The sequence below is a fragment of the Hemitrygon akajei genome, chromosome 2 (assembly GCF_048418815.1).
Source record: "Hemitrygon akajei chromosome 2, sHemAka1.3, whole genome shotgun sequence".
Classification (NCBI taxonomy): Eukaryota; Metazoa; Chordata; class Chondrichthyes; order Myliobatiformes; family Dasyatidae; genus Hemitrygon; species Hemitrygon akajei.
In genome coordinates, this window is record NC_133125.1 from 61203160 (window position 1) to 61229083 (window position 25924).

Genomic DNA, 25924 nt, shown 5'->3' on the forward strand with positions numbered 1-25924 from the left:
GTCCTAGCGTCATATATTAATACAGCACAGAATTCGGATTTTGTCCCAGTTGGTCCATGTCGACCAAGATAACAATTCAAACTCGTTCCATTTGCCCAAGTTAGGCGCATAATCTTCTAAGCCTTTCTTATCCACATATCAGTTCAACTAAACAGTTCTAACTGGAGACTGAAGTTTTACATATTATTGCAGTTCATTAAGGGGATGTCAAGTTGCCAGGAATACAGATCTGTTTGGTGTAAATGTAACAGCATTTTGACCATGATCTTTTAGTTTCCAAACAGAACATAAGGACTTAAGATTTTTTTTATACTCAGATCAAATCTGACAAACTGTTGCACCCCTCCTATTGTGCTCAGATCAGATTAAAAATGGTCTGGTTGGGAGTAGAAAATTGCCTGCTGAAAATACTCCACTGAATGGGCTATTGTCTCCTTCCACATCAATAGTGCCTTTGCCATTTCCAGCACAGTCTTTCAGAGCTCAGTCTTTACAGTTGGAAAATCCAGCAGACTCTCTCCTCAGTCTCTGCACAAAGCAATGGTCCCAGCATCCACCCCTTCAGAAAAGAAAACAATGGTCTTGTACAGTGCAGGACCATACTATACCATCTGCTAGAGTTCTGGATGATTGTTTTAGAAATGCATCACAATGCCACGTCACTAGGGAATTCACATTTTCGTAAATAGTGGTGGAATTTATAAGTAGCAGTATCTGTGAAACTACTAGTTTATTGTAAAAATTATTCTGGTTCACTCACAACTTTCAGAGAAGAAAGTCTGACTGGGTGAAGGGAATGCGGAGGCAGTTGAATCAGTAGGGAAGCGATTAGAATGTGGTAGTGTAGGGTTAGTGTAAATGAATACTTTCTGTCAGTGTGGACTTGTTAGGCTGAATGACTTGTTTCTTGGTTGCATGACTCCATGGCTTTAACCACATCCTTAAATAGATACCCTATTTCAAGTTCTGGCAGATGGAGAAAAAATTCAAGGATAATCTCAACCCTTGAAAAAAACTGCAACATCCTCACTGGTGTGTTGGAAGTCCTAAGCACCTCCTGCTCCATCTGTGAAAGAGTTTGTGCTCAGAATCTGCAAAACCAGAGCAAAAACATGTCATCCTCATCTCATGAGACTGCCTAAGAAGCACTTTGATCATACTGTAAGAAGAGGAATGTGCATCTTTCTCAACTTTATCCAGCAATGGCAAGATGATATCTTGTTGGCATTTCTGGGCTGGAACAACTTGGTGCAAGTGAAATTGAGAATTAGCTGTGGAACCACTTAGAGAAATAACAAATGGGTATTTCCTACTCCACTGTGAAAACTCTTTGAGGAATACCTACCCTGAAGAAGTTTAAATCTTCTCTTCAAAGGGAGATAGGTGTGATCCCCCTCACTGCTCCCTGTCTGTGATTTTTGCTGTTCTCCAAATCTTCGTCAGCCTGAATGAAGGGTCTCCGTCAGAAATATCAACTGTTTATTTCTCTCCATATATGCTGTCTGACATGCTGAGTTCCTCCAGCATTTTGGTTGTGAAGTAAAGTTAAAGTTCGGTTTTATTTAAGCTTATAAAACCAGAAGTCTACGAGTATTTTAAAGCACCTAATTTTGTGATTGATGGAACTGACAAACTCACATTTCATTTTGCCACCTACTTTGTTACCCCAAGGTATAACAAATATTAAAAGCAAGTAATTTTCCATGAAATGTCAATTATGTAGGGAAAAAAGCATTAAAAGTGATTTGGCTATTCTCAGGAATGGGTATTTTCATCAATCTGAAGTGACCAAGATGGATAATAATGGTTTAAAGGAATACTTTTAAAGGGGAAAGACACAAAAAAAGTTATTAGAATCACAGGAAATAGGAGTAATAACTGGATAATTAATTCATTTAGCTTGTACTGGTGCAGTAAAGCATAATTTTCTCCTACTTATTCATGTTTCAAAAATCTAAAATCACCCGTCAGATTTTTGTCTAAACCTTTCAATAGTTCAGCTTTTCCTTTGGGTGGTGGCAGCTGCTCTGTGCCTTATTAAATGCTAACTGTAAGTAGACCTTGAGTTTTCTTGCATCATTTCAACTTGTAAGTGCCTTAACCTTTCAAATGCTGCAGTTTTTTTTAAACCAGGTTACAATTGATTTATCATGGCAACATTTATACTTCCCTTTCTTTCAAGTATTTTCCACAGCCTTCAGTTAGTGATGAATTTTTTTTCCCTATTTTTAGTTATGAATGCTCCACAGGCAGCCATTGACTATCCAGAAAGTTTTGAAGTGAATGATGGTTTCTGCTGTAGTCTCTGTAAATGTTTCTGGAACATATGTTTCAAGGTGATAAGTAATAGAAGACTTGGCATAAACAGTGTACAGTTCTGATCACTGTATTTTAAAAAAAGACATGATTGTACTTGAGAGTGCACAATGATGTATAAAATTGTTGCCAGATTTAGAAGTTTATAGTTATGATGAGAGATTGCACAAACTAGGGTTGTTATCTTTGGAAGAGAGAGGGAGGAATATAATTGAGTTTTGTAAAACTATTGAATAGAGGTGGTTTATATCTCTTAGCAGAAGATCAAATACCAATGGGCATAGATTTATAAGTAATTTATGGAATTACTCAGAGGGTAATGGTGATCTGCAATGGGTAGTAAGAGCAGAAACCCTCATCAAATTTATTTGGATGTGTATGTAATGAACTTTGACCTGCAAAGTGTGATTAAGTACGGTAGCTCTTTTTCAACCGCTATACTCATGTTCGGCTAATGGAGGGCTCTCATACCATAAATGTTCTTGATATCTCCTGTAATATTATTGCCACCTCAAAATAGCAAGTAAAGGAATCTCTCCTGTTTGTAAATGAAGGGTTTGAGGGTCGGCACAACATTGTGGGCTGAAGGGCCTGTAATGTGCTGTACTTTTCTATGTTCTATGAAGTACCAAAAGTCACGGAGGGTTGCTTAAGAAAACAAATGTATCAAGGAAAGAAAAAACTAGAGTAAGCTGCCTGCTATTCCCAGTGTCAAATTGTCTACATGCTTTATAAATGTGTCATATTAGTCTAGAGGATTAATATTGTTGGAGAACAAAATAAAAGCTGTTGGTTTTGCTGGAAAATGCCGGCTGTTCCTCATCAAACCAATATCAATTATCAGATTGGGTACTTGTAAGTTTTACACACTCTGTCACCAGACACCACCTTGTAGTCTGGCAGCGGAGCTATGGCCTGATACAACTCCATGAAACTTGCTAAACAGCAAGTTCACACTGGAGATTGTGTTCTTGGATCATATTCCTGCTTGGAGCTAGTGCAGAAAATGCAAGCCAATGGATTTTTAAGTGGTTTAGGTGTTTCAAAGTTTACTATGGAGAAGATCACTTTTAATTGGTTGTAATTTCTTTAGTGCACTAGTTAATGTTTTTGGTTTGTATTTTCAGATTATATTAATATTTTTCATTAAGGTGTTTTCTTTTTACTTGTTTTAAGATGCTTAACATTTGAACACCATGATAGTTTTTTTTAGCAAGTAAAGCAAAGTTTAGAACCTGGCCAACTTTTGAATACTTTCAAAAGAGTTTTGAGAGCAGGACTTGTTCCAGGCCACCCACAATGCTCCTTTTGTATATAAGCAGCCTTACTTCAACCCAGCATCTTCACTTCAACCCAGTATCTTCACTTCAACCCAGTATCTTCTCAGTAAACAGTAGGAAACTGCATCAGCCTAATAGGGTGTCCAAATTTGGATTTGGCAAGTATGGGAGAGCAGGAATGTCAGGCCATAGAGCCATGCCACTGTAACATAATGAAATCTTCCAGAGAACTGGCTACCACACGAGTGATAGTTCAGAAATTAAACCATATATTTTCAACTTAGCTGTTCAAAATAGAATCTAGAACAAGAGATTATGGTCATCTTTATTGACCATGATCTTTGTTTTCACTCGTGTGAATGGTTGTTTTAGGTAAAAAATTAAACAAGATGTCCTTTCTTTATGGAAAGTTAGACTCAATAGAAGGAATAAAAAATTTTAGTCGCAGAAAAGAAAAATCCAGTTGAGTAGCAAATCAGAGTATAAGAATTATGGGTATCAGAAACTGAGTACAAAATGGGCTTCATCTTGATTATTATTAAAATAGGATTTTATTGGATTTAATGCTGGTAATAACAAAGTTGACAGAGTAGCAATGGACATCATTGTCAATGTAATATATTCATGGAATACTTAACATCATATTCTTACAAGAAATATAATAGCAACGCAGTAAATATTTTTATTGACTGACAGAAAATAGAATTAGATGTGTTGCTTACAAAAGTTAACGTACTAACATATGCCCATAATTTCAATACTGAACAATTTAGTACTGCTCGTTGTAGCTATAATTATGACACTGGGCCCAGCTCAGTTCTCATATTTGTTCACTTCTTGCCAAGCTTTTCCATAGACTCTTGCCAGTGAAGAAGTGAAAACAGCAATTAAATCAATACACAGTAGCAAAGCGAGCAAAATGTGTTACTTTTGCAGTATTTAATTGCTTCAAGTGTGGCTGATTTTAATTAGCAACTGACAGAAAAATAGATGGTTGAGGTTTAATTGAACTGCTATACTGACAAGAAAAGATGGTTCGACATTGTGAATGCCAGTACTTGCCACTATGGTAAAGCAATATTTGTTCATCCTCAAAGACCCAGGTAAAACTACATCAGAATAGAACTTAAGCAACAATGAAAAGGTCTAAGAAATAAATCAGGATTTGAAATTCATTAAAGAATGGTACAGCAATGTTGTGGAGAATGAAGGGCTTTTGAAATTCACTTGTAATAAATAACCTGTGCGATATTATTGTACAATTACAATAGTGTACAAAGGCTTTGATTGATTGCCAAACTTCAGGATGATGCATTCAATACAGAGTAGAAATCAGCCCTGAAATAGGCACTGGTCTCCCGAGAAGGTTGATTTGTGGCCTTTCCTAGCTTCAGGAAAAGTATTAATATAAAAAAGTCCTCACTGCTTTAATAGGCTCAGATGCACCTAAGATGTATGGGCCGTCATATCACTCCACCTGTCATTGTTGTTCCTGATTGACGATCATTAGACAAGTACAATGACATTAAACCTCTTACAACCCCCATGATGGTCGGGGGTTCATTGTGAATAAAGGGAGCAAAACAGAAATGGCACTGAGCAAGGTCCTGGAACACTTTACTGTGTTTTCCCATAAACTGAGGGTTGATCATGTTGAAGGCATTCCCTATGTTTCAATGTTTCTGTTTGTATCCCACAGGAATGTTAATGAACATCCATAAATCTTTGTGTCTTTGGTACCTTTTTACAACTGCATGAAGTTCAGAGGAGTTTAAGATTAAGGAGAATTGCTTTTGTAGTCTGGGTTATGGAGGTGAATGCACAGAAAGAGTACAATTGTAGCTAAGGGATACATGACAACAGATTTTCTTGATGGATTGAGAGAATTTCTCACTCTTCAAAAGATTCTATGGAATCTTATGCATTCAATGAAGCAGGAAAATTACATTATTTAATGTCGAGACTAAACCTTGTCACTGAAAACATCAAAGCACTCCTTCTGTAAGTGCAGCTTACATGATACATCAAGTCTTGGAATGAGGTTTGAAAACAAGACCTTCATACCATAGGGTAAGACAATTCTATATGATTGAAACCCATGCCAATTCTTGTGCAACCCATCCTTTGAACTCCTAAGTGGTTTGTTCTTAGTCTCATTCACTAGCAAAATAAAAGAGCATATGGTTGCAGTTCTGTTAGCTCAATTATTTAAGACTGTAAGTGGACATTAGAAACATAACTCTGTGACATTCATTCTTAAATATCATTGAGAAACTGGTGGGTTTATTTTGAAGCTGAAGTAATTTTTAAATTTTGATCCCTTCTACAATGAATTTTTGGAACCCTTCTCAATGGTAGGGTTGAGCGGAATGTAATATGGCAGTAAGTATTGTTCTTTCAAGATGTAATAAAATATATTTTGTTTAATGTTTTAAAATTCAATCATGATAATGGAAAATAAGTAAAATAGTTACTTCAGTGCGATCAGAGTAAGTGATCCTTGTAAGTGGAGTAACTTGTCTTTCATCTTTCATACCATCAAACTCATCATTTGTATGCATCAATTCCACAGCAATTAGACAAAAATACCACAAGTGATTTGGAAATAGCGTCAGTGTGAGCCAAAGTGTATTTCTCTGATGTTTTCTAATTATTTAGATTCATTTCTAATGCACTGCAGCATTAATCTTTGGATTATTTCATTCAAGATAGTATTGTGCCAGAGAAATAATTGGTCTGGTTTTAGTATTTGGAAGGAATCTGGCAGGACTGGATTGGCAGATTTTAACTGTTGGCCCTCATTTGCCAGATAGATGCATGATGAATTTGGAGAGATATAGTGAGAACTGTAGTGGCCAGCAGGGGATTGAAACTGAGATCGGATTCTACCTATGGGGCCTGCAAAACTGCAAGCCCTTATTTAGGGAGAGGCTTGCGTTACTGCTCTTGTGATTTTAGGAATGGGGAGGGTGGAGACAAGGAAAACAGGGTGGCCAAAGTAGCAAGAGCCTAAACTTGTGATTGAAACTTTTTCTGAGGTCTAGATGCACTTGATCCTGCCTGGAAAGTCTTGGAGTTCCTGGTTTCTTAACAGCTTCAGCCAATGGGCTGGCTATTCCAGAGTTGTTTGACGTGGAAATTCTGCACAAGATGCAGTTTTGCATTTATTTCCAGAGTTCCTGGTCATATCAAGCAAATTACATTACGCTCAAATGGAAAGTTGAGAATGGAAATTTTTAACTTCTGTGCTCCATTCTCACTGTGGGTGTAAGTTAAGATTTCTCCAAAAATTTCTCCAATTATACAAAATGTTGAGAGGTTTTTGGTAAGAGATGCTCTATGATGATTGTTATACAAAAGTAATTACTTAGAGACACAAGGGATTGCAAGTCTGGAATTGGGAGCAGAAGTAAACACCCATCCATTTCCTCCTTGCAGGTAAATTCCGTCATAGAGCTTCAATACTTCACAAACTGGCCAAAAACAAATGCAAGGTGGATGATGGTGAGAAGCCTAATAGCACTCCTAATCACACAGGTAAGGCTTTGCAATGTGTGCTACTGCAATTCTGTTTATTAATTTGAATTCCTATTCCCATTCTTGTTCTGACATGTTGGTCCACGACCCCCACCCCCACCCCCATCTTTTGCCACGATGATGCCACTCTCAGAGTGGAGGTGCAGCACCTTATATTCTGTCCAGGGAGCCTTCAGCCTGATGCCATGAGCTTTGTTATCTCCTTCCAGTATTTGTTTTCATTCCCCTTCCCCCTTTCCTCTTCTTCTGTTCTCTGCTTTTGCCTCTTACCTCTCCTCCTCACCTGCCTATCACCTCCCTTCCTCCTTCCCTTTCTGTATGGTCTGCTGTTGTCTCTTTTCAGTTTCCTTCTTCTCCATGCCTTTACCTTTCCCACCCACCTGGCTTCACCAATCAGCTTCTCACTTTTCCTTCTTCCTCACCCCCACCTTTTCATTCTGACACCTTCCCCCCCTTCCTTTACTTCCTTTTGTTCTTTTACATAGATGTTGCCTGACCTGAGTTTCTCCAGCATTTTGTGTGTGTTGTTGTGGTCTATATATGAGGGGCCAACAGGTCAGTTTCTATGCTTCATGACTTTCCTGCTGTAGGAATGTATGATCTGAATCTGCAATATAAACACAGTAGGAATCAGAGTTCTATTATAACATTAGAAACATGCTTGTCATCTGTGGATTCTTCTTTTGGAAATAATTATTTCCTGGAAATCAACAAATATATCAAATAATAACAGTCAAGTTAGTGTTAAATTTCAGCATGTATATTGATTTGGTGCAATATGTTTTGGACATGCATCCAAGAGTACAATGGGCTATAGATCAGCTGAGCTGTAAATGTAGTGTGTCTGCAAAGGACTTCCCTCAGATATAAAGAAGAGTCATTTTGTGGGTCCCACTAAAATATTTGCATATGATGAAGTACTTTGTCTCCTTACCTGCCCATCAGAGGTAGGCAGTGTCGATCCCAGGGGATGATGGGTTTGTGCCTCTGGTGGACTGTGTCCTCTTCAGGGCGCAAGACTGGGTGGGAAGATTTGAAGAACCGGCTGTTGCCCATGCAGCAGATTCCTGCTCTCCACGTCACTGACGTAGTCCAAGAGAAGGGCAAGTGCGAAACAACTTGGCAACAGTGTCATAGCAGAGGTTGCCAGAGTGAAGTTGTAAACAACATCAAACTGCCTTAGGGACCCCGGCCATGGATTTCTTCCTCGGGGTTTACTCCCGAAGCCTTTCCCATGGGTGGATATGGCCGCAAGGCAGCGGAGTTTTCCTTCTCCTAGACGGGCTGCCATCCAAGGCTGACAAGCCTCACCTGCCTGAAGCAATGGGTTTTGAGGAACCAGTGGTCCACCTTTGCCCCTCCTCTTGTCAGTAGAAACAGCCACACGTGAAGGCCAAGAGTTGGACTTGGTTGTCAGAGGCTATTAGTGACGCACACCATTTGGAGCACTTTATAGGTAATGGGAGCTTATCCCCACTACCACTCCCCCCCCCCACCTATGACAACCTTAGGAACTCCTGCCTATATCCTCCCCCATAGACATTAATAATTCTCCGTCTTAACATCCTCAGACATTCTTACTTAAAAAAGGCATTATATAAATGCAGATCTTAATTATTATTGATGGATGCAGCAAATAGTGGTTATATTATTGGTCTAGCAATCCAAAGGACTATATTACTATCCAGAGACTGTGGCAACTGGAAACTTAACTTCAGTTAATTAATTAAACAAAAATCTGTAAAAAGCTAGTACCAGTAACAGTGACAAGAAGCTAATTGATTGACCTAAAAATCCACCTGGTTCATTAATATCTAGTATATTAAATGCTTCTTCACAATGTGGTATTTTGTATTCTTGCTGTTTTTGTTATATTTACCAAAACTATTTAACATCAATGCATGAATGTCAAGCCTGCTATCCTAATCACCCTGAACAACACTCACCTATCCCTAATGCCTTTCTTCTCAACTTCCACAAAGGGACCATTTTGGTCTTCCATTGATCTACATATCCAGCATGGCCACTTTTTGGAGAAAGGAGAATACCGAAGTATACACCTCTGTATTTGACATTTGAAAAGAAATCATCTCTGGCCAGAAACACTACTTTAAAGTTGCATTATGTGAAATTGTGGTATCAAAAAGTTACAACATTTCGTTGTTTCAGTTATATATTTTGCAAGGAAAACAAAATAGTTTTTTAAAGAAATTGAATCTTTATTTCGGTAAGCACATTTGATCTTTATAGTTGGGATTGATCAACATCATTTTCTGATTTGTTGCATGTTCTTACTATACAGATAAAGTAGAGCTGCCAAATACAGCCAATGTAGAAGTTGAAGTGACACCTCCAAAAGATCCTCCCCCACCATTACAGAATGGAAGCCTACCCAATGGAGCAGAGGCTGCAGTAAGCCAGGTCTGCACAGAAATATTTGCACTGTTTGACAAATGTTATGTTAGTCTACCCACCATCAGACATTTGAACTGGTATCACCTAAATACCAGAATTATATTTGAATTGGAACTTTTGCTAGTTTGTTTATTAAGCAATTACAGATTCATTGACAAATGTTCTTAGCAAACAAAAAGTTTGGAAAGGTATAACTGTGACAAACCAATGAAAGGATTAACACATCCAGTTAAGGAGCATTGCATAAATCTGCCAGCCTGATTTCATATAAATCTTTCTCTTTGGCTTATATTGTCCAGTGATTAAAATAATTTTCCAGAATCCAATACATTGCATTTTATGCTAATAGAAATTAACTATCCTTCCAGTCCAATATTGAAATTCCTATTAATGTCAAACTGCCAATATGAGCTAACGCTCAACATTGATAGTTCCCACATTATCCAGAAAATAATCTTAAGGATTTTTGGAATTGTAAAATCAAGATTTTTGCCCGTACTTAAAAAAAAGGCAAAGTCTTTATTGGTGAAACACCAACAAACAATCTTCCTTTACTAGCAATACAGGCAGGAATTGCAAATGAGTCGTTTGCACCCACCAAACGTGCACAGTCATAAAGAACATTTCACCCAGCTGAGTTGACCAGCATTTGTTCTATTGTTATAAAAGCAATTTAATTAACTCTAAAGAATTTCTTATCATTTGCATCATTCCATGGTTTGATTTCCTAGAAACTAAGTAGGAGTTTTGTTGATTCAGAGTTTATTAAACTCTTATCATTTTGTGTTAATAGACAGATGATTTCAATAGGTTTTGTTATTTTAGAAAACACATTTTGGAAAAATGGTAAAGAATCAAATCATGCTTTGCTTTAAAAGTGTGCTATCTTTATTTCCTTGTTGCAAACAATTCATTTTTAGCAACTGTTTCAATGTCCTAAGAAGAGTAAGCCTGAGTGGAGACAATCATTGTTGTCTGAGAAGATTTTGTAGGCAGGTTTCATACAGCAAGATCTCTGAAACAGCCACCTGAGTGAATAGGCATGTAATCTGTTTTAAAGGCATTTTGGTAACTTCAGCCATTAAATAATGTAGGATATTTTATATTTAAAAACAGGTAAGTGTGAATCACACTATAATAAAATCCTGAAACACATTTTGATTTTCTTTTGCATATTGGTTGTTTGTCAGTCTTTGTTTCTGTGTAGTTTTTCATTGATTCTATTGTATTTCTTTACTTTCCTGTAAATCCCTGCAAAGCAATAATTCTCAACGTAATATATGGTAACATATATGTACTTTGATGATGAATTTACTTTTGACTTTGAATATGCCCTCTACATTGCATTAAATGTAGAAATTATTTTTATTTAATCTTGGGATAACTATCTCAGGGAAGATTAACACTTCCATCTCGAAATTAGCTGCCCTTTACAAGGTGGCAGTGATATATCCCCATCAATCAGTATAGATTTGGAAGTTTTGATCAGTGATAAGGAATGGTGATACTGGTCCAAGGCTGGATGGAACGTAATTCAGAGAACTTGGAACTGAATTCTCCCATGTGATAGCTGTTCTTGTCTTGGACTTTCTTGGTGTTTCTGGTAGAAGTCATGCGTTTGAGAAGTACTGTGTAAAGTTTTGTCAGTAAAATAAATATTCACCACATCCATCGCTCTAACTACGTCAATTTGTTTTGTCACCTCCTCACAAAAGACTGAAATAGGCTCGAAAGGCACAACCTGTTCTTCACAAAGCCATGTTAACTATTCTGAATAAGACCACACTTCTCTAAATATTAATAAATCCTGTCTCTAAGGATCCTCTTCAATAGTTTGCACACTACTGATGCAAAACTCTGGAGTTTATAATTCCCAGGATTTTCCCTATTACATTTCTTGAACAACAAAACAACACCTGCCATCCTCCAATCCTCTGGTACCACTCCTGTGGCTAGGGAGAACACAAATACAATCATCAAAGCTTCCTGTAGTAACCCGGGAAATATCTCACCCATATCTATCTTAATGCTTTTCAGAAGCTCAACACTGTTTCTTTCTTAACCTTGCCATGTCCCAATGCATTAGTCTGTTCTACACTGACCTCACATTTGTCAAATCTCCCTCTCCAGTGTATACTGAAGCAAATTATTCATTAAGGACCTCCCTACTCCTGTGTCCAGCGTCCAGACATGTATTTCCCCTTTTATCCTTGAACGGTTCTACCCTCACTCTAGTCATCCACTTGTTCTTTACATACATCTTTGATGCCTTGGGATTTTCCTCCTTCCTGCTTGTAAAGGGTAGGAATGTTCCCTTCTAGCTCTCAGAAGTCACTTCTTAAGCTCTTTAGCTACCTTACATTTCTCAAGACCCCTGTCTGACTTTTGCTTCCTAAACCTTAAGAAAACTTCCTCCTTCCTTTTGATTAAATGTTCTACCTTGCTTGTCAACCACAATTCCTTTACCATATTTTCCCTGTCTCAGTGGGACAAATCTGTTCAGAGCCTCATGCAGTTAGTCCGTAAACAACCTCCACGTTTCTGCTGTGCACTTCCCTGAGAACCTCTCTTCTCAATTTTCATTCCCATGTTTCTGCCTAATACTATCCGAATTAGCCCATCCCCAATTAAATACTTTCCCACATCGTCTGCTCCTATCCTTGTCCATAGTTATGGTAAAGGTTAGAAGTTGTGGTCACCATCTCCAAACTGCTCACCCATGAAGAGGTATGTCAGCTGACCAGGTTCATTGCCTAGTACCAGATGCAGTGTGAAGTTCACCTGTCCACGTACCATGTCAGGAATATGTCCTGGATGCACAAACAAAATCTGCCCCATTTAAACCCTTCACACTAAGGTGCTGCCAATCAGTGTTAGGGATGTTGTGGTCTCCCACAACAGCAACACTGTTATTTTTGTACCTTTCCAAAATCTGTCAGATGTCCCGGTGGCTATTGGGTGTAGGGGAGGATATAGAATACTCCCTATTTCTGAGTTCTACCCACTGACTCAGTAGATGATGTCCTCCCTGTCTGCAGCTATGACACTATCCCTTATGAGCAAAGCCATTCTCCCCACCCCCTTTTTACCTCCTATCCCTTTTGAAACATTGTACTTCTACATAGAGTTTATACTTGCTTTATTTATTTGCCTGTGGTGGACAATTCCACATAAAGAAACAGCTGAACTCCTGATACAATATTCTGGGGCAGAGGTGGTTGAACTATAAAGGCCACAGCTGTTTTCGTTTAAGAGCGTGCCTCTTGTCACGCTCTTGCCACTGTTCACTTTCACTAGGGTTCCTTGAAACCACAGTCTTGTGGATGTCACCTTTGTTACGAATGAAGGGAGCAAAGTCGCCCCCCCCCCTTTTTGAGAATCGCAAAATCGCTATTATTTCGGGTCTGATACCCGGGAAATGAGAGAGATACACAGAATGTCAGTAATGAAAGAGACACAGGATAACAGCAAAGGCAGTTGTTATAGACAACGCAGAATACACAAGGTGGAATGTCTCCTATTGACAGAGAGAGATTACTGCTATTGTCTCTTGAAGGAGGAATTGTGTATTGAGTACTGTACTATTCATTGAAACCCCTCAGGGGGCAACCAGAGTGGTCTGGTTGATGGATTGCATCATCCCAACCTGATTGGCATCTGAGACCCCGTGAGTGAGGATAAAAGTCGGGTCTGGGGAACACCCCTCAGACCCACCAGGAGAAACGCTACAAGATCGGTGTGGGGCTTGTGTGTGTGTCCATCCTTGCCTGGGTGACGAGTCCTCCACGGAACGGTCTAGCTAAAGGATGGATACGGATCAAGATCGTAACAAGGAAAGTCGGCAAGTTCCTCTCTCTCTCGCTCTCTCTTTCTCGCTCTCTCTCTTCCCCCTCCCTCCCCCCCAAAAAAAATTGCCAAAAGGAGATCAGAAATGACGGCAGCCTGTAGGAACTGAACTGAACTTTATATTTCCATCGGACAATTCATTATCCACTAGACAACGATAGAGCTTATTTCTTATTGATTATTATTATACCCGCACTTTTAGGTTTAGTATTGACAACGTATATTATCTGTATATTTGCATTGATATTATCTTTGTGTATTTTTACTAATAAATACTGTTAAAAATAGTATCATCAGACTTCAATGGCTACTCCTATCTTTGCTGGTATGACACCCAGTTACAGGGTTCGTAACACCTTAATGTTGTGGCACTCACAGTCACCTCAGCTCTGAAATGTAGCTGCTTTGACAAATGTGAGATAGGGGGTTACGTGGTTCCAGTGGAAGCAAAAGGACCGTTAAGAAAGTTCTCCTTGTTGATTGACAGTGGGGTAATAGAATGGAAGTTAGCAGAGTGGTATTTGTACCAACCTTAATGGACAGGGTGTAGTCAGGAAAAGTTTCCACAGTTGTGCTGCTGTACTGGAATAGTTTGGCCTCTGCTGCCTGTACCACTTTCTGTAATCTGTACTCTTCCTGGACATTGGTGCTTCAGTACCAGGCCGTAATGCAACCTGTTAGATTTTCTTCCAAGTGTATCTTATAGAAGTTTGTCAAAATTTTCAGCAACATGCTGAATCTACACCAACCTCTAAAAAAGCAGAGGCATTGCCATGCCTTCTTTGTAATAACACTTACATGCTAGTGCCAGAACAGATCCTCTGATGTGATAATGCCAAGGAATTCAAAGGTACTGACCCTCTCCATCTCTGATCCTCTAATGAGGACTGCCTTGTGGACCTCAGGCTTCTTCCTCCTATAGTCAATGGTTAGTTCTTTGGCTTTGCTGACTGAGAGGTTGTTGTTGTTGTGGTGGCACCACTCAACCAGATTTTGAATCTCCCTCCCAAATGCCAATTCATCACCATCTTTGATTTGGCCAGTAAGAGTGGTGTCGTCAGCAAATTTAAATATGGTATTGGAGCTGTACTTAGCCACACAGTCATAGGTGTAAAGTTATTAAAACAGGGAGCTAAACACGTGTGCTGATGGTGAGTGTGAAGTCTCCCAGTGAGGAAGTCATCCACAGGGTGTAATTTTGGCCAGATCTTGGAGCTTAGTGATGAGTTTTGAGAGGATAATAGTGTTGAGTGCTGAGCTGTGGTCAATGAAGGGCATTCTGATGTAGGCAACTTCATTGTTCAGATGTCCCAGAGCTCAGTGAAGAGCCAATGAAATGGCATTTGCTGTTGACCTGTTGTGACAGTAGGAAAATTGGAGTGGATCCATGTGACTCCTCAGGCAGAAGATGATCTGCTTCATAACCAGCCTTCATTGTAGTGGATGTAAATGCTACTGGAGATGGTCATTAAGACAGGTTTCTGCATTCTTGGGCACCAGAATGATTGAAGCCTGCTTGAAACAGGTGGATACCTCAGACTGCTGAAGTGAGAGATTGAAGTTGTCTGTTAACAGTCCAGCCAGTTGATTAGCACAGGTCTTCAGTACTCAACCAGTTTAACAGTCTGGGCCAGATGCTTTCTGTGGATTCACACTCCTGAAGGATACTTTCACTATGACCTCAGAGACTGAGATCAAGGATCGTTGGGGGACGTGGGTGTTCATGAATGTTCCCCTGTGATCTGTCAGTCAACATGAGCATAAGAGGCATTGAGCTCATCTGGGACTGAAATCTCATTGCCATTTAGGTTACTTGGTTTTGCTTTGTAGGAGGTGATGGCATTCAAGTCCTGCCACAGTTGTGCAGCATCCCTCCGTGATTCAAGTTTAATCCAGAATTACCACTTTGCGTGGGAGATGGCATTCAGGAGGTCATATCTGGACCTCTTGTGCTTTCCTGGATTTTCAGTCCTCAACCCTACCAATCTAGTCCTCAGCTGATTTTGAATCACTTGGTTCATCTAGGGCTTCTGGTTGGGGAAAACTGTGAATGGATTTGTGGAGACACATTTGTCCGTGACGACTTTGCTTTTCATTCAGGTCCTCTGATGAGTCCTTGAACATGGCCTAGACCACAGACTTGAAGCAGTCTCGTAGCCACTATTCTTCTTCACTTGACCACTTTGTGTTGTCCTTTCCTCTGGTGTCTTCCAGTCATCGTAACAGCCTTCATACGGCCTCTTTGAATTCTATCAATCTTTGCTCTAATCAACAAAGAACACTTTATTTTGTTATTCATTTCTGTACCAAGTGGATTTAGTTGGGTTAATAGATTTATGGATATCAATCATTATCTGGTATTTTTACTGAACACCAGCAGCTCAGTCCATCTTCAGGCACCCCAAGCTCTCTGAAGTAATCCTAGACAGGTACCCATGCTGGAAGTTTGGATATTTCTTTGCTGAAGCTCATTGAGGGAGGAGTACACATTTACAGCAAGTTTGTGCTTACTCTTTATGCATGCAGTGTCATCCTCTGAGGGTATGCTCAAAAGATCTTGCCACTGCATTCAGAACACAAGTCTGACCAGATGAACCCTTACTTACATTTTTAATTCAATGCACACCGGTGCATAGAGTGTCCAACTGCTCTAAGGCTCTGAAATTCCCTGCCAAAGATCCTCTGCCTATATAACATCTTCCTTAAGACGATTCTTAAAACATTCCAGACAGCAAGCGTTTGATCACTTAGTCTGGTGTCACACCTTATAACTACTCTCAGTTTTGCCTAAGCACATGCCTCTCAAGATGCTTTATTTTGTTAATACTTACTGTCAACTGGAGAGTTAGAATGTAATATTACTGTGGGGGGGGGGAGATGGTGATAAAATGGACGTAATTGGTGATCCTTTCTGAAACTAATTAAAGAACAACATTTAACAATGGTGTCACAATGTGGCAAGTAGGAATATGTTGTTGTCAATGTCCATGTCCCACGAGCAACCTATAACAACGTACGACATGGCACTTTGCATAGTAATGCATTTTGTCTAAAATAGTTAAATAAAGTAGAAAATAGATCTGCAGTATCCATTTTATAAGCCTATCAAGCATTAATAACCTTATGAAGATTGAGGAGCTATGTCAGTTTGGCACTGGATATATAACTGTATTCATCAAGGATTTTGCCTTAGTTGAACCTTCATTTGGGGAAAAAAAAACATTTGTTAAGGCGAGTCCAAACTTCTACTTCTACCTGTCCTACTTAAATATAAACAAATCTTTACACAGGACCAGGAGAAACAAAAGTCTCTCTATATTAATTAATATACAGCCCTAACATGCTGATTGCTTTTTCCTCTTCCTGTCGTTCACTTCCTTACCATTTTCCTCTGAGTATACCTGTGGGCTGTCATGGCAATTGAGATGGCTGTAAACTAAAGAGTACAGAATGGCAAACTCCTGGGAGATCAGACAATGCTTGTCTTCTTCCAATGGGGTCAAGCTTATGCACCAGAGGTTTGCTTACGTAAGTCTAGTGATCCTTATACACCTGTTTTAGGCTGCCTTCAAATTTAGGCCCCATTAAATCTTCTAAAATTTAAATTTAAATAAGGCATACATTTTTGAAAAAAGAGATTACAAAATATGATATCTGGTAAAGTTGACATTAAGTGTTTAACCTGGCCTCAAATATAATCTCAGTATCTGATTGAATTAGTAAATGACATATTAATATATGGACCCAATTTTTAAAGTTATTTCATAAGTACGTTTTTTTTCCTTCAAACTAATCCATTTAGACTAATTCAGAAGAGGAATAATTGAGCCAGATCATGCAGGTTCCAGCCAACAATTTAGACTCAGGCAGTGGAACTTGAGGGGTGATCCTCTCCTTCTCCATTCCCAACTACATTCTACCACATTGACCTTTGATAGCTCATTGTCAAAAGCCTTTTCAATTGTTTCTAAACATATCTGATAAACCATAACCTTTAGATAGAGTTGAAATATTTAAATAATAATTATTTTTTAATTCTATTAATAAGCAATTTATTTTAAAACACATTAAATTGATATAAATTAACAACATCAGCATTAAAATAAAGAAACAAATTACTTATTTACAGACAAATGTTGTCATGGCCACATTAAAAATCCTTTCAGTTTATCTATTTACCTTGGCAACTCCTACTTAACAGACTGAGACCGCACTAGATGGTTGGTGATCTAGAGCTGAAGGGCTATATACACAGATTCGTCAATACCTCAGTACATCTATGCTAAGCCCACTAGGGGAAGGAGAGGTCTGTTGCACCAGAAATAGATGTCTTGCCCATCCTTCCACTCTGGTGTCCTCAGGCATAGAAATCATTAACATGCCAACCTGTAAGAGCATCTTGCTGGCTGTTATCTTCAAAGGCACCAGTTTAAAGTGTTCTTCAGCCCAACAATCCTAAAGGCTCTGTTAAAGATCGCAAAAGAATGATTGCACTACATTTACAGTGGAAATTGGCTAGTTGATTCTGAGCTTCATAGAAATTATTTTGTACCTAATGAGTTTGTATACTGTATTTTTGTATTATCTTCAAGCAGTTGCTCAATTTGCATGTGAAAATGCAGGTTAATCTATTTGCATCTGTGGTTGCAGAATTCAAGTGCTGTTCACTTGCAGATATGCTGATTTGTAATTATGGTATACACTTGAAAGGGTCTTTACTGCTGCCATGACAACGTTTGTTTCTATAGTTGCCAGTGATTGTTCTATCTTCACACTAGAAGTGATACAAAATTTACTATAATTGTTACAACATTGAATTGTCCAGCTTTATTGTCCACCTTGATAGAAGATCTGAATAAAAAAAATTCCTTAAGAGCCCTGTTTCATTCAAATCGATTAATTATGCACCATATCTACAGGTAAGAATTGATTGAGTAGTAAAAACAAAATATGGGGCTTTGTTTACATTGTAAATGCCAAATGGTCAGCTGTGAGCTTGTTGGCTTGTATTGTTCAAAGTTCAAAATAAAATTTATTATGAGAGTACATGCATGTCACCACGTACAACCCTGAGATTCTTTTTCTCAGTTCATCAATCTCTCAACTTTAAAATTCACATACTTGGACAAAAATAATTCTGCCTTTCTTCCTAACCTCTTGTAGTTCTGTCTCCCACTTAATGGCGATACACTGGTAGAAAGGCAGATAGGTGAATCCCTGAAGTTCTCAGTATTAACTCCAACCCCTTAAACTCTCATGGTAGCAGGTCAGATATCCTCCTGATTATCATTTGGTCTAAACTGATAAATCATTTCTTCTATATAGAAGAAGCACTAAACATCGCAAGAATGTACTTTGAGTGGGGGACTTCAACGTCCACCAAAACTGGCCAAGCCTTGAAGAATGCAGCTGGCAGATTCAATTTGTGATGGTAGAGAGTGACCCAACACAAGAGACAAAGCCTCCTCACAGGTTTACATCAGAACTGATCTGGGGTCTCAAAGCTGGGTACCTCTATCTGTGCCCAACATAATTTTATGTATTTCTATCAAGTTGCCACTCAGCCTCTGACATTCCAAAGAAAACAATCCAAGTTTGTCCAACCTTGCCTTAGAAAAAATACTCTCTAATCCAGGCAACATCCTGGTGAACCTCTTCTTCACCCTCTCCAAAGCTTCTGCATCTTTCCTGTATTACAGCAGTGAGGACTGCTCCAAATATGGCCTATACAGCTACAACATGACATCTCAAATACTTTACTTGCTGCCCCAACCAATAAAGGCAATTATGCTCTTCCCCTTCTTTACCATCTTATATACTGGATTTGCCACCTTCAGCAGCCAATGAACTTGTACCCCAAGACCATCAATTTTGCTGAGAGTCCTGTCATTCCCTTTATTCTTACCTCTTGCATTTGATTTCCCATTTAAGACCTGGACCAACATTGTACCCTGAATAGCCATTGCCCATGTCAGAAGGACATTTCCTTTACATTGTTGCAGAGCTGATGGGATGTATTTTAGAAGGGGAGGGGAACAGGGTTTGGAGCTAGGAGAACACAATGAGCAGCTGATTGGCAGTCAAGATAGGCTGGGATATCTTGTGGCATGTGGATCACTATTGAGTAGGGTTGACAAGTCATGAGGATAGTAGAGAAGGGAGTGGGTTAGCTTGGTAGGGTAAAGTGTGGGAGTTTAGGTGCTCCTAAGTCTGGCCCTGGGGAGGGGTTGTGCAGAAGAGTGGAGGACTCAAGGGACTGTAGGTCTAAATACCAAATATGAGATTAACCAGGTGTGTTGCAGCTCTGGATTCCGGGATGTGGAAACAAACTTTAAGTAACATTGAAACAGGCTTCAGAGTTCAGTTTCTCCTTGCATACCACACAGGTAGCTAGGGGCAAGCATGCCAACTGAGAATTTTGGAAGTGGCGCCTTGTGTGTAGTTGGATGCATTGTGTGTTTGGCCTCTTCCATGTGATGATACAGCAGAAAGATAGAGAACCCAGTCAGAAAATTCCAGACTTCTTGCAAGTTGTTGTAGGTCACTGATGTCCCATTATAACGGATGTTTCATTAAAATTGAACAATGTAGTGCACAAAACATCTGTTGTGCACTGTGATATTCTTCGAAGCAATCATTTTTTTAGTGTTACACCGTAAATCGAAGTGTCAATCCATTGTGCAGAGGAGTCTGAAAAACTCTTGTTAACACTCCAATCTGCCTCGTTTTACTGCTTCAGCTGGCAACTTACCCTGTGTGTGCTGCTTGTCTGAAGACTTATTTTGATGTCACAATCAGAAACTGTGCTATTTACAACCTCAAGTGGTTGAATGGCTCCTCTTATTTTTCCCTCTCTGCTGGTTGTCTGTTTTGTCAGTAGTCTATATATAGTACAGCACACATGATGCTGCAGGAACTACATTCCATTCTATTTGCGTCTGTTTGAAGCCAAATTCTCCCATTGGTCTGGAATGAGGTGGACCAGCCTCATGAGTGCTAATTAGTCCTGAGTGTATGAGACACCATATTTAATTAGATTGACTACAAGCAACAAAGGACTTACTAGTCATTTGCTGCTTGTAGTCAATGTAATTAAATGTTAGCCAAGGCCAAGTGTGATTGACGTTTCTTTTTAGAGCCACTTCACATCAGTGAAGTGTTCAATCTGGTGTTTACAGTCAGCTATCACATACAGCATGCTCCAAGATTTGTATTTTGTCCATCAAGAGATGTGCCAAAACAATGACATAATCATGAATATCAGATTAATATGCAATCACAATATTTGTAACTATATTTGCTTTTTTTACTGCTGGATCTCAGCAATAAAACTAACTTGACCATTTTTTTGGAAAGCAAACATGTGATTAATCCTTGCTCAACTAACCAATATCAGTTGAACATAATATACTGTCACCTAAGTGACTCAGTGACCTTAGCACATCATAGAGTGGCTGGTCGCACCTGTTAGGTTAACCATCCCACACCAGGCAAAATACTTATGAAGCAACTGGAGCTGGAAGTTAGTTCAGCGTAAGGAACTTGCTGAAAGATGTGACCTGACACTGTCAAAACTGGCCACCCAGGTTTTCCAGTTTTAAGTCCAGAGGCATCAATGGAAGAAGCAAGAGAAGGACTGTGTTTCTTGACCCACAAGAGCTCAGCAAGTCTGCCAGGCACAAGTAGAGGGACACTAACTTGAAATAAACAAGAGACTTGAAGCTTCTTTGATTTACATTCTGTGCTGCTAGAAGTTTTGTGACCTCAGAAATATAGTCAAGGACAGCATACGTACCTGAAAACACTATCTGAAAACATCACCTGCTTTCGCACCAGTTTCCAGAGGTTGTGGTCCACATTGGCCCCAATGACACGGGTAGGAGCAATGATGAGGTTCTGCAAAGGGAATTCAGGGAGTTAGGTGCTAAGTTAAAGGACAGGACCTTCAGGGTTGAGATCTCAGGATTGCTATCCGTGCCATGTGCTAATGAGGCCAGAAATCAGTAGGTCATACAGTGTAACACATGGCTGAAGAGGTGGTGCAGGAGGAGGGCTTCAGATTTTTTGGATCAATGAGCTCTCTTCCAGGGAAGATAGGACTTGAACTAGAGGGGGACTAATATCCTATTGGAATGGTTTGCTCGTGCTGCAAGGGACGTGGGGCATTAAAGGAGGGGGAGCCAGAGCACCAGAACAGTTAGTGGAGTGGTTGTAGAGAAAGATGTTGTTAAGTCTGTATGCAAAGTCTGGAATCAAGAGATTGAGCAGAAGTAGGGCTGGCAGCTCAATGTTCCAGGGTTCCATTAGGCTTTATGGCTAGAACTGAGGAATAAAAAGGTATGACTACATTACTGGGATTATATTATAGACCACCCAACAGTCCATGGGATTTAGAGAAGCAAATTTGTAGGGGGATTCTAGACTGCTGCAAGAAACATAAGATTGTGATAGTAAGTGATTTTAACTTTCCACATATTGACTGAGACTTCCATACTATAAAAGGGTTGAATTGGAAAGAGTTTGTCAAATGTGTACAGGAAAGCTTCCTTAATCAATACATAGAGGTCCTAACTAGAGAGAGTACAATACTAGATCTCCTATTAGGGAATGAGACAGGGCAGATAACAGGTTTGTATCGGGGAACACTTCTCATCTAATGATCAAAATGCTGTTGTTTTTTAAATAATTATGGAAAAGGATAGATCTAATCAGGTTGAGATTCTACATTGGAGAAAGGCCAATTTTGATGGTGTCAGAAAGGATCTGGCAAGTGTGGACTGGGATAGGTTGACCTCTGGCAAAGGTGTATTTGGTAAGGGGGAGGCTTTCAAAAGTGAAATTTTGAGTACAGAGTATGTGTGTTCCTGTCAGAATAAAAGGCAAGGGTATTGGGTTTAGGGAACCTTGGTTTTCGAGAGGTATTGAGAGTATGAGATATGAGGCTATGAGAAAAAGGAGTGCATGGCAGGTATAGGCAGATAGGAGCAAGTGAGGTTTTTGAAGAGTATAAGAAATGCAAGAGAACACTTAAGAAGGAAATCAGGAGGACTAAAAGGTATGAGGTTGCTCTAGCAGAAAAGATGAAGGAGAATCGTAAGAGATATATTAAGAGCAAAGGATAGCAAGGGACAAAATTCTTCCTCTGGAAGGTCAAAATGGCAATCTGTGCATGGAGTCAAAAGAGGTGGGGCGATCTTAAGTGGATTTTTTGCATCTGTATTTACTTGGGAGATGGACACAGAGTCTATAGATATGAGGCAAAGCAGCAGCGAGGTTCTGGATCCTATACAGATTCCAGAGGAGGAGGTGTCTGCAGTCTTGATGGAAATTAGAGTGCCTAAATCCCCAGAGCCTGATAATGTGTTTTCTTGGATCCTGTGGGAAGCTGGTGCAGAAATTGCAGGGGCCCTAGCAGAGATATGTCAAACATCCTTAGCCATGGGTGAGGTACCAGAGGATTAGAGTTTAGCTAATGTTGTTCTGTTGTTTACAAGGGGCTCTAAGAATCAGCCAGGAAATTATAGTCTGGTGAGCCTGACACGTAGTGGGAAAGGTATTGGAACGTATCGTAAGGGACTGGATATATAAGTATTTGGATAGCCATGGATTGATTAGGGATAGTCATCATGGCTTGGTGTGTGGCAGGTCGTGTCTAACCAATCTTATAGTGTTTCTCGTGGATTACCTGGAAAGTTGATGAAAGCAAAGCAGTGGATGTTGTCTACATGGACTTCAAAGAGGCCTTTGACAAGGTCCCACATGGGAGATTGGTCAAGAAGGTTCAGTCGCTTTGCATTCAAGATGAGATAGTAAATTGGATTAAACATTGGATTTGCAGAGACTGCTCGTAGATAGTTGCCTCTCTATCTGGATGCCTGTGACTAGTGGTGTGCCACATAGATCAGTGCTGGGCCTGTTGTTGTTTGTCATCTATATCAACAAGCTGGATGCTAATGTGATAAACCTGGATCAGCAAATTTGTGGATGACACCAAGATTAGGGGTGTTGTGGACAGCAAGAAAACCTATCCAAACTTGCAGCAGGATTTGGACCAGCGAGAAAAATGAGCTGAAAATTAGCAGATGGGATCTAATGCAGACAAGTGCAAGGTGTTGCACTTAAGGGGGACCAGCTGGGGTAGGTTATATACAGTAAACTAAGGAGCACTGAGGAGTCTGTAGAACAGAAGGATCTATGAATATAGATCAATAATTCCTTGAAAGTGGCATCACAGATTAATAAGGTCATAAAGAAAGTTTTTGGCATATTAGTCTTTGTAGATCAATGGATATTATGTTGAAATTGTATTAGATGTTGTTGAGGCCAGATTTGGAGTATTATGGTCACCTACCTACAGGAAAGATGTAAATAAGATTGAAAGAATGCTGACAAAATTTACAAGGATATTGACAGGACTTCAGGTCCTGAGTTATATGAAAGGTTAAATAAGATAGGACTTCATTTCCTAGAACATAGAAGATTGAGGAGATATTTAATAGTTATAAAAAATTCTTGAGGAGTATAGATAGGGTAAACGCAAGCAGGCTGTTTCCACTAAGGTTGGGTGAAACTGCAATTAGAGGTCATGGGTTAAGGCTGAAAGGTGAAGTGTTTAAGCAGACATAGGAGGAACTTCTTCACTCAGAGGGTGATAGGAGTGAAACGAGCTGCCAGCGCAAATGATTTAAGAGGAATTTAAAAGAAATTTGGACAGATCCCCAGATGGGAGGGTTATGGAGGGTATGGTCCAAGTGCAGATCGATGGAGCTAGGCAGATTGATGTTTTAGCAACGACTGTTTCTGTTCTGTAGTGTCTATGCCATGCTTCATGCACTGGAGCTCCAACTTTCATAGTACCTGACAAGTTAGAGCTAGGAACTAATGTTCAATTCCCTCACCATACCTTCACACATGCAATAACACTCCAACCATTCCAATGATATCATTCATCTGGCACAGCTGGCTGTATATTTAACCATGACATTCATGCCATCCAAATGCTATTGTGCAAAACACACTATTACACTTACCTCTCCAACAGAGCAAGGTGACAGGTAATCAGTACCAGCAAATTCGAATGAGAAAGGTGATAACACCATATCCCTCCTACTAGAGTCCCCTAAATAGTGCTGATGTCAGCGTGAGTGCCATGATCTTTCCCAATCCATAACTAGCAGTGCCAGCAGATGATTGGTAACAGTGGTGTATGAAGCTCAAAGTTTTCCTTGTATTTTATTTTTCCCTCATCCCACATGCACTTATGATGTGCAAGTTCCAAGTGCTATTAACATATACCTTTTAATCTCCCTGATCTCCATGATATTGCCCTTATATTTCCTCTCTTAAAATAGCCAGTTAGCAGCAGCTGGACAGCAAGAATGCAATGCAAGAAACTTCCATACACTTTATCTTACTCTTGCAGTCACCAGATCAGATATAGGCTCTTCATAAAACATGGAGGTTAACGTAATGGTGAGATTTACATGTGTTATCAGGCAAAGCAGGAGGGAGGAAATGCCATACATTGTACCAGACTCACCCAGGGCAAGTTCTGCTGCAGAGATACTGGATGTGGGTATTGATGGGGGAGGGAGAAGCTGATGGATACGCACAGTGAAATGCTTGGTGCATTGACAGGTGCTGCAAGAAATCTATGTGAAAGTTTATGGACCAGGAAGCCCCAGTCTTGTTCAGAGTTTCGTGTGAAGCCTTGAAACCAACCGTTTCAGCGAATGGATATAGTAGCCATTTTCACTTCCACAGTCGTGAGCCCAATAATCATGGAGTGACGTAGCTTATGTCTTAGATTCTGTTTCACTCGACATCGGAGTGAAAACTGACTGCTGCAACGCAAACCTAGACTGCTGCCATTAAGACTGCAGATATCATTGTCACAGGAGCTTTGTCAATGTCAAGTACACCACACATTACAAGATTTGCTGTGGTACCATGACTGAGGTGACAGTTCTGTTGGGTTTTATCATTTCTGATTTTTCCACTTGCTTTGTACAGTAGAAGATACTGAGATGCAACCTACTATGAATTTGTAACATTTAAGATAGAGCACCAATATATATTTTATGCTCTATACTGCAGGTTGTTTCCATGTAATTTTAATTATTTATGACTAGAGGAATCTGCTTCTTGGTGATATTTCTGTTTTTTCCCATGTTGCAATGACACTTTTCATCTAAGTAAAAATTGCAGAGTAATCCCCCAATGTGCATAGATGCATTGGAAAGTAGATGTGATTTGTTGTGCTGTCAAGTAATCAGAGCAACTGCATATACATCTCACAAAGGCAAGTTACTGTATTAATTGTTTATGTTAACCAGAAAGAAATTGTGGTTAGTGCAATTGACATTGAGTTAGTGAAATACCAGTGCGTAAAAAGAACATGGTAGCTGCCTCAATGACTATCGTCCAGTTGCACTTTACGTCCACTGTGATGGAGTTCTTTGAGAGGTTAGTGATAAAACATATCAACTCTTTCCTGAGAAGCAACTTCGAGCCATTCCAATTTACCTACC

General features: G+C 39.6%; 1 protein-coding gene across 6 annotated transcripts in view; it reads left to right on the forward strand.

Moving 5' to 3' along the window:
* Positions 1–25924, forward strand: part of LOC140742044 (sodium/potassium/calcium exchanger 2-like) — a 252401-nt gene that overhangs the window by 199009 nt on the left and 27468 nt on the right. For all 6 annotated transcript variants that reach the window (XM_073072769.1, XM_073072795.1, XM_073072805.1 and 3 more), the window contains 2 exons: positions 7035–7133; positions 9436–9554. In XM_073072769.1, the coding sequence (XP_072928870.1) occupies positions 7035–7133; positions 9436–9554 (218 nt within the window). The remainder of the gene's footprint in view (positions 1–7034; positions 7134–9435; positions 9555–25924) is intronic.